This window comes from Paroedura picta, chromosome 2 (assembly GCF_049243985.1).
Source record: "Paroedura picta isolate Pp20150507F chromosome 2, Ppicta_v3.0, whole genome shotgun sequence".
Taxonomy (NCBI): domain Eukaryota; kingdom Metazoa; phylum Chordata; class Lepidosauria; order Squamata; family Gekkonidae; genus Paroedura; species Paroedura picta.
This window is the reverse complement of record NC_135370.1, coordinates 79,420,946-79,430,843: the sequence shown is the minus strand read 5'-3', so window position 1 is coordinate 79,430,843 and position 9,898 is coordinate 79,420,946. Positions and strand designations below refer to the sequence as shown.

Here is a 9,898-nt window from a genome sequence, read left to right as displayed (position 1 = left end):
GGTCCCCCTGCCCGGAAGGGGGCGCAATCACACTCGCGCGCCGGCCACATCCCGCTAAGTACGGCCTTTCGCTTCCCATCGTGCCCCGCGCGGGGGCGGCGGGTTCTCGCTGGTGCCGGAGGCGGCCGTGGCCATCAAGCTCGCTTCCATCCCGCCCTCCGGCCCCCGCTCCGGCTCCTCTCATCTCTCCCGCTCCCCGCAACCGCCATGTCGTGTAATTACGTGGTGACGGCGCAGAAGCCCACGGCTGTCAACGGCTGCGTCACCGGTAATGACGGGGGAGGGGCATTCCCGCGAGGGGTGTGAGGGGTGGGGGGCGCCGCCGCCGCCTGAGGCTCCCCTCCTCGCCCGTCTGCTCTGTACTCCCGCGATGCTTTTCCCCCGTCCCAGGTCACTTCACCTCTGCAGAGGACCTGAACTTGCTGATTGCCAAGAACACCCGCCTGGAAATCTATGTGGTCACGGCGGAAGGGCTACGGCCCGTCAAGGAGGTGGGCATGTATGGCAAGATCGCAGTCATGGAGCTCTTCCGACCCAAGGTGCGTCTCCTCTTCGAAGGATGCATAACATGGCCTTGTGTGCAACGTGTTTTCCTAAGGGGTGATTCAGTGAGTGGGTTGGTCATGCATTTGCCTCCCACCCCTTTCAGAGTGGACGCTTGCTCTTTGCTGTTCTCCAGCGGTATGTCATATATTTACCTTCCTACATTGTAAGTTGCCCTGTTCCCATTCATTATGCTTGGAATACATGGAAAAATGGAAAGGATTTAGAATACAATAGTATCATAGAGTTGAGAGGGGCCATGCAGGCCTTCTAGTCCAACCTCCTGCTCAATGCAGGATCAGCCAAAAACATCCAGGATAAGTACCTGTCCAGCCATGGCTTAAAGATTGCCCATGAGGGAGAGCTCTCCACCTAGGATGTGATCTTCATAGATGATGTGTTCCAGAAGGAAGAAGACTTTGATTCTGCCTTTGCTTGAAAAGAGCTTCTACTTTGGAGACGTGAAAAATATGTTCCAAGATTATAAGCTAGTGAAATTTGACATAATGGTTGTGAGCTGACAATGCTTATACTTTTCCATGGATTGAACATTTTCCTGCAGCTCCTGTATGCCTTTTGTGGCTGTAAGAGCAGGCCCTGTTCCTTATAGATTTATTAGCATAGTTCATTTTTTATCTTGCTCTTCCTACCAAGGAAGTAATGGGGAACTTTCTGCTTTCCAAAGGGCCTGCAAAACGGAGCTCTTCAACCAGATCTATGGTCAGGGCTAGTGCTAGTCAAGTTGGAGCCCCCTCTGTCCAGAGCGATTACACCTGGCATGAACATCATACCCCAGACTGCCTCCAAGAGTTGTTTTATTGAGCAGGGGTTCGCCATCTGGAAATTGGATTTTTAATGGGGTTATCTGTTTATTGTATTATGATTACTGGATGGATTTATGTAACCTGCTGCGAACCAGCTGGGAGTGGCGGGCTAAACATCGAAATAATAAATGTTAGTTTGCATCATTTTCTCCCCCTCCATTTGATCTTCACAGTGGCCCCATGAGACAAATTAAGCTGAGGGAGGATGTTTGTTCCAGAGCCACCAACAAGGTTCCAGGGCAGAATGCTGATTTCAGCCTGGGTCTCCAAGATCCTGGTCTTGGCACCCTAACAACTACGCTGTGCTGGGCTAGGAATGTTCTTTTGGAGGCAAAGGAAGCCACGACTGTTGTGTGGGTTTCTTCTGTATGAAATGTTACTGAATCATTTTTCATTTCTCTTTTTAAGGGGGAAAGCAAGGATTTGCTCTTTATTCTAACCGCAAAGTATAATGCTTGCATTCTTGAGTACAAACAAAGTGGGGAGAGCATCGATATCATTACCCGAGCCCATGGGAATGTGCAGGTAAGAAAGGGGGGAACTCGATAGTTTGGATAGCTGTAGGGTAACAATGTTTTTTCCTATTTTTGTGCTGTTCTGAATAGGTTTTCTGTCATCAAAGTTTTAAAGGGCTAGTGATGGAGACCAAAATTAATGAATGGTAAAGCTCAAGTAGCAATGCTTACCCCTGTTACGTTTTATGAATATGTTTGGTCAGCCAAGGAGGCTGGATGTTTTCTGTATGTAAACCTTTTAGGAACCTTTTTGCTAAATTTTCAGCCTTTGTTTCTAGATATGTGTGGATTGCTTAGTTATTTGATTTATGTCTAGCCCTTTGTTTGAGGCGCTCCAATTGCCATCCATGCTGTCTCCTTTTTTATTCTTGCAACAATCCTGTCAGGTAGTTTTGCCTTAGAGATAGCATATATCTAAGGTCTGCTATGAACCACATATTTACATAATATATTGTTTTCCTGTTTTGTGGCTGATGAGTGGCTTAGTGGTTCTGATTGTGCAGGTCACCGTGTTGTATCATATTCAGGTCACTTTGTGCCACTTGTTTCCTTTTATGACCTGCTGAAGGTAGATTGCATGCTGTTTAAGCATGGACATGCATTTGTGGTTTAATTCAAGTGACTGGCATAAAGCTGAACTGTATAATTGATTGCTATCCTATGGGACGGTGGTGCTTGTTTTTGGAATGTGTGGGTATTCGGGAGAAGGGATTGAGCAAGGCCTGAAAGACTACTTGTACAAAGATAAAATATTGAAAAAGTCCGCTTGGGAAACATTAGTTGCAGCTATTTTTCTGTAGAGTTCAGTTAGCTGTACATAGCTTGTATAGTTCAGCTAATATTATCAGCACAGGAAGACCAAGCATCAGCTCTTTCTCCTTTTTAAAGTTCTTGATTTGTATACTACCCATGTACAGGCTTAGTTTATAATAATATCCATTCAGCATGCACAACTTATGAGCTCACTAAAAATATTGGGTTTTCAAGGCCTGGAAGATCATAGTCCATGGGGTCGCGATGGGTCAGACACGACTTTGCACCTAACAACAACAACAACGAAAGGCATAATTGCCCATGGCCTGAAGGCACAGAGGAAGGCAACTTCTTATAGGTGGAATGCTCATTTGAAATGCTGGGTCTGTGTCTTATCAAAGCAATCCTGCTCCATATATCTTATATAATCGAAGCCCTTGTAATAGCATGTGTTAAATAGTTATTCATTTGAGCAGTTTCTGTTAGCCCTCAAAAGTGGAAAGAAGAGGAGAGTAAATTTCTTTGCATTAAAAAAAGACAAGAGTTTTTGGACAACAGCTACTTTTGTACTGGCACTTCCTGAGAGCTTTTTTCCCCTGCTACTTGTAGGATCGTATTGGTCGCCCCTCAGAAACAGGTATAATTGGCATAATTGACCCAGAATGCAGAATGATTGGATTGCGACTTTATGATGGCCTCTTCAAGGTTATCCCTCTGGAGCGGGAAAATAAGGAATTAAAGGCATTTAACATCCGACTGGAAGAACTGCAGGTCATCGATGTCAAGTTCCTGTACGGGTGCCAGGCCCCAACCATCTGCTTTGTTTACCAGGTACCCATATAAATCTAAATAAATAAATAAAATAAATAAATGTTGAAAAGGAAGCTGAAAGATACAGATGGTGGTACTGATTACTCTTATTGAACGTTGTTTGAATCAATGAGACCTTTGTGCTTTGAGTGCCCGTTTTTGTCCGATTCCCAATGTCTAGGTGTCTATGTTGCTCAAAACACTGTCAGAGGCAGCAAGCATCATTGGTCCCTCCTACATTGTCCTCTGTTCTAGCTACCATTCTTGAGATTATAGATATCATAGGTTCTTCTCCAACTTGAAATGCTTAGCTTGTCCAATAGTGCTGCTTTAAACATTTTTGACCTAATATGTGGACTTGTTTTTGCTGAGATACTTTATATTAGTTTAGATTGCTGTAATAATGTGCCAAACCTCTACACCTGATACTTCTGACCTCTAATTAAATAGCTTATAGTTTGGGCTGTTGGCAAAAGAGCACTTCTTAGATATTCACTGCTGAATTGAAATTGATAAAAAATCAATTATAAGAACAAATTTGTGAATCTCACTTTTCAGATGAAGTGTATGGGTGAACACCTGGGTTATTAATATAGGTACAGGTGTAAACAAATCCAATTTGTTAATTTTATGGAAGCAATTTCATTTTTTCATAAGTAGTGACAATTGTTAACTGGCATGTCTTCCAACAAACTATTCCAGTGTACTATAGCCACTTCTTTTCCATTTAGTAAAAAAAGGCATGTATTTTATGTGGTTTGTAAATTCTTATGTAAATTGTTTTGGTATTTTTCAATTTACAGAAGGGGGAGCTTATGTGTCCTTATCACCATAGGAAGTATGAATGTGTGTGTAATCAGTTGTATGCTTCTTTATATGTAGGCCAGTATACTTTTCATTTTATTTTACAAATTGGATTAAATCTACATATTGTTAAACTGTTTTAACCAGAAAATTGGAGCCTCTAACACTGAATTTGTTAATAAAAATTACATTTGCCTATTTAGAAATATAAAAGTATAGTTGAAACTGGGAAAATATCACTTTTGGGTCTTCTGAGCTTTTGTTTACCCATGCATTATAGTCTGAAATGAAAAGGTGTTCCTTAGATGTTGAAATAAATGACCTTTCAAGCTGCATATATATCAAGCTGCCATCAGCTACAGCAGATCCAGAATAATGCTGTCAAGAGTCAAGTTATTTTGTATTTGTTGTTTTATGAGACAAAGATATCTATTACGCTTTTTAAAGTGTTTAAGCTGAGAAACAACAGCCCGGGATATGCTTTGCTTCTAATTTGCTTTAGTGAGCAAGTGGTTCAGAAGGAGGCAAGGGGAAGTAGCTATATGGATTGAGTAAATAGTCATGTGGTGGATTATACTGTTTGGCTCATTGTCAGCTGAAATATATCAATACTCTTCAAGGAGAGGTAAAATGCTTTAGCATTTCCTCAGGCAAACACTCTCTTCCCAGTCTTATTGGTTGACATGCAGATAGTTAGCCAACTGCGCACTGCTGGTGTCAGTGATGCTGTTGCTTCCCTCTTTCTAGGATCCACAGGGCCGACATGTCAAGACTTATGAAGTATCTCTACGTGAGAAGGAGTTTAACAAGGGACCCTGGAAGCAGGAGAATGTGGAGGCTGAAGCCTCTATGGTAATTGCAGGTTAGTTGTTGCTCACACAAAATCTCTTATCAGCTACAGAAGCAAGGTAGACATAAAAAAAAGCAGTAGCTGCTTTACCTCTCTAGAATGCTGTCTGTATTTCTTTTTTCCTGCAATAATGTTGCAGTGTCTGCTTCTCCTGTGAATATAAGTCACGTTGTAGCTTAGTGTCTTGGTTCCTTCTCTCTCGTTCTCCATGTGTGCTAGCTTGTAATTTTTTCCTCAATAGCTGGCAGAATCACATTGGCAAACTGCTCAGTCTGGGGCTTTCATAAAGTGCCCCAATATCAATATGATCATTTACACTGTTAAAAATTGCTTTCTTTGGTTTGTTTTATTTCTCTCAGTCATTAGTGCATGTTCACCCCACTCTGCTTCATTTTTCTAAAAAAAAAGGCTATCTTTTCTCCCCCACTTGTTTGTGAAGACTCAGGTGAGGTTAAATGAATATCAAAAGTAATTAAGTTGGTGTTTAATCAGATACAAAATACCCAGAGATGGGAACATCAGCACAAAACCTGGGGGTAGGATGAGTGTTGATGCCATTTCTTTGTGTGTGTGTGTGTGTTCTTGAATGAGTTATGTATTCAATACCTTTAATTACAATGCTGTATCCTTGGTTATGTTATCTTTCAAAATCTTCTTTACAGTGCCTGAGCCATTTGGTGGAGCTATCATCATAGGACAAGAATCCATTACCTATCACAATGGGGATAAATACCTGGCTATAGCCCCACCCATCATCAAGGTACAAGCATGTTTTTTCCCCAAAACTGTTTTTGAGAGACACTTCTGTGTGTTTTCAAAAATACCACTATGGCAGTTTTATCCCCTTCCTTCCCTCCCATAGAATTTTTCCCTTTCTCCCCTTCTTTCTTCCTTGCTGAGCAGCCTCTATATCTGTTGTCTTCTTATGTTTATCTATGACTGTTTCACCTGTCACATTATATGTTGATGTTGGCCCAGCCCAGAGACTTGAGGGAAAAGATACAATCACCTTTGGTATTCTTCTCCTGTAATGGCACATGACAGGCTTTTGAAAGTTCAAGATGAACAAAATATTTCACTTGGAGGGGGAATGTTCAGGGAATCTTGGGAAGGATGTATGAGGTAAACCAATAATAAAAACTGATGTAACTTTGTCATCACACTAAATCCAGATAAGTTGCCAACAAGTGTTTTTGCTTTTCAATGTGGTTTTTGAAACTTTCTTTTCAGTATCTGCTTAAATACTCAAGCATAAGTTCCTGAATTTTACTGATTCTTAAGGTTTAGAAGGCAGAACATACAACAAGGTTCCCAAAATTCTTCTAGATACACAGACCAGGGATCATTCACCCTTTAACAGATCTCCCTTTTCACTGGGCAGGAATTGATTGGAAACTGTGACCCTTTTCAGCTTGAATGGGGATCCACTGTGATCCACTCACTTATTCAGCCTCTTTCCCAGTCCTCTGTCAGTGCTCAAGTGTCCCTTCTTCAGTTCCTGACTGTCATTTCTTATCTCCACACAATTCTGTTTGAACAACCTGTCACCCAAAGGTTCTCAGACTCTGAGAGGCATTAACACTTGATAGTCCATCACAGCTTCCTTTCAGAGATTGCTGCAAATGGGAATTCTAGTATTCATTTAGCAAATTATTCTCTTAATTGGAGTAGCGGGGTGGGGGAGCCAGTTCAATGAAGCATGATGCTTACTCTTTAAATGAGTTTTGTTTGCCTTTAGTAAGATCAGCATGTAGCCAAGCTGATTGATGTTGTACTGTTATTTTAGAGAATATACAATTGCCCAACAGGCATAAGTAGACTATATGAGCATCAAGGCATGCTGACATCACTCCAGTGTACGCTCTGCTGGTGCAACTCCAGTTAAAGAAGTACCAGAGGAAGCTTCAGCACTGGACCCATTCCAGTCTGGCTTCCAACCCAGCCACATCGTGGAAACGATAGTGGTTGCTCTGATAGATGACCTCTGAAGAAAGCTGGACTGAGGCGGGTCAGCGCTGTTGGTATTTTTAGACCTTACCACAGCTGAGTTAGACCATGAGCTTCTAGCTCACTGCCTCATTGATGCAGGGGTACAGGAATCAGCTCTTCAATGACTGGTCTCCTTCATCTAAGGTTGGGGACAGAGGCTTGCGATCGGGAAAAAGCAATCTCACCACTTCAAACACTGTTGTGGGGTTACACAGGGCACAGTTCTTTCCCTGATCCTGTTCCACATATTCATGTGCCCTCCTAGCCAGCTTGTCTGCAGGTATGGATTATCTTGTCACCAATATGCAGACAATATCCAGCTCTATCTACTCATAAGTGGCTGGCTGAGTAAACACCTTGATTCCTTGACCAAATGCCTGGAGGCTGTGATGGAATGGCTCCAGCAGAGCTATCTGAAGCTCAATCCTCTGGAGGCCCTGTCAGAAACTTGGGTGTGACCTTCGACACCTCCCTTACTATGGAGACACAGGTTACCAAAGTAGCACAGCAGGCATTTTTCCAACTGTGCCAGGCAAGGCTACTAGCGCTCTTCCTGGTCCAGGACCACCTAGCCACAGGGATCCACACAACGGTCTCCTCTAGTTTGGATTACTATAACTTGTTCTATGTGTGAATTCCCATAGCCCTGACCCAGAAGCTGCAGTTGATCTAGAACGTGGCTGCATGGGTCCTATCAAAGACCTCCTGGAGGGCGCATATACAACCGGTTCTCTAACAGCTGCAAATGGTTGCTGATTGAATTCCAGATCAGGTTTAAGGTGTTGATTCTAAATTTTAAGGCCTTAGGTGGTCTGGGACCTGCATACCTGAGGGACCACCTCTTTGAATATATCCCCCGGAGAGCTCTCTGCTCAGTAAATACGAACTTGCTGATGGTCCCTGGCCCTAGAGAGGTGCACTTGGCCTTGACCAGAGCCAGGGCCGATGAGTTGCTGGCTGAAGTGCGAGCCCTTACAGAACTCTCCAAGTTCCTGAGGGATTGCAAGACAGTAGGGATGTGTGCTTTGGCTCAGTTCGGCCACCTCGGCGATCACCGAAGCCCGAGGCGGTGCATAGGAAGCCAACTTTTCAACTGGGCATTTGGTTGAGGCCAAGGACCCCCATTCCCATCTAGTCAGGCCCCCCAGCCAATCCCCCATTATCCTTTGTTTTGTGCCCGATGGACCAATTACAACCATCTCATCTCCAGGTACATGGGGAGAATAGGAGTAATGTTTACAGCTTGTTTTAATTTATTTTAATACCTAAATCTATTGTATTGATTTAAACTCATTGTGCAAGCCACTGAGACCATGAGGAGAGGGGCAGTCTATAAACCCAAATATAAATGCAAATAAATAAAAATAAAAAAATTTAGTGGCTCCCAAAGTAGGGGCCCTTATCCAGCTTAGGATTCCACTGTTAATGCTCTAGGTCAGTGGTCCCCAACCTGCGGGCCGCAGCCTGGTGCCGGGCCGCGAAGGCCATGGCGCCGGGCCACGGCTCCCCCCCCCCGCCCTCCCCCCGCAGTAAAAAACTTCCCAGGCCGCAAGCTTGCGGCCCGGGAAGCTTCTTACTGCGGGAGGGCGGGGAGAGGGAATCAGGGCCGGCCGCGCCTGTGCGGGCACGGCCCGCAGGGTGCAGCCCGATGTGCGGGCGCGGCCCGTGAGTGTGGCCCAATGCGCGGGCATGGCCCGCGGGCGCGGCCGATGCGTGGCCGTGGGCTGCGGGCCGCGCCCCAATGCCCTGCCGGTCCCCAACCTCAGAAAGGTTGGGGACCACCGCTCTAGGTCATCCTAAGAAGCACTTGCTTCCCCTGCTCAGATCAGGGAAGTCAGTCTGAAATGCAGAGTCAACGCAAGTACTCTATTTTGAGCTGTTTTTAGTCACAATAGTGCTGAAACAAAGGTTTCCATCAACACATGCTTGTTCCTCTTGGGCAAGGACCTCTTGGCTGACAAAAGGCACCCTTACATCAATGTCAGCAGAAGGGACTGAAGGGTACATATAGACACTGACAAAACAAAATAGTACAGTCCAGCCCAGGGTCTTTTAATGTCAGTCCATAATGAAATGTGTTTTCTGCCTCCTTTACACTCTCAAATGACTTTTGGGTCCTGTTATTCAGTTTCTAGGTTAAAGATAGTCAAAGCTTTCAAAAAACTCACTTCAATGTAATGGTTCATTTTGCTTCTTGAAAGAGTTTATTTATTTATATTTATACCACCCTTCCATATGGCTCTGGGCAGCTGTGAATAACCTCTTTTCTGTGAAATAGCAAAGTACAATCGTATGTCATAACCGGGTCGATCCAAATGGGTCTCGTTACCTTCTGGGGGACATGGAAGGCCGCCTCTTCATGTTGCTGCTGGAAAAAGAGGAGCTGATGGATGGTGGTGTCAGTCTGAAGGACTTGCGTGTGGAACTGCTTGGAGAGGTATTCCTCCTCCTGTCTGGGAGGGATCCGCTGGTGATATTCACTCGAAAGGGCAGTTGGGAAGCTGAGAGCATGAAAATAGGGTGGAGAAAGTGTGTCCTGCAGAGGCTGGAATAGATAGTCCTTCCCTCAATTGTTTTTACTGCTCATCCTTAGTACTTGGGTTGTATTAAGAGAGCCAAATACTGCTATATTAGGAGTCTTTGCTATTTAGAAAATTGTCTATTGGGAGGATGCAACCCCCCCCCCCCAACAGATTCGGTTTGTTGTCATATTAAAAACTAACCAGCTTTACTATCATAGTGAAAGCAAGTTATATTAGGAAATCAATCTGACAGATACTGCTGTTGGTTTCAGTGTGGAAAGCATTGTG

General features: G+C 44.1%; 1 protein-coding gene across 1 annotated transcript in view; it reads left to right on the top strand.

Moving 5' to 3' along the window:
• Nucleotides 1-53: 53 nt before the first annotated feature.
• DDB1 (damage specific DNA binding protein 1) overlaps nucleotides 54-9,898 on the top strand; it is a 26,880-nt gene continuing 17,035 nt past the window's right edge. Inside the window, exons 1-7 of the mRNA XM_077321123.1 lie at nucleotides 54-268; nucleotides 391-539; nucleotides 1,776-1,892; nucleotides 3,245-3,466; nucleotides 4,997-5,111; nucleotides 5,762-5,859; nucleotides 9,367-9,525. Coding sequence (XP_077177238.1) covers nucleotides 208-268; nucleotides 391-539; nucleotides 1,776-1,892; nucleotides 3,245-3,466; nucleotides 4,997-5,111; nucleotides 5,762-5,859; nucleotides 9,367-9,525 — 921 coding nt within the window. The 5' untranslated portion in view covers nucleotides 54-207. The remainder of the gene's footprint in view (nucleotides 269-390; nucleotides 540-1,775; nucleotides 1,893-3,244; nucleotides 3,467-4,996; nucleotides 5,112-5,761; nucleotides 5,860-9,366; nucleotides 9,526-9,898) is intronic.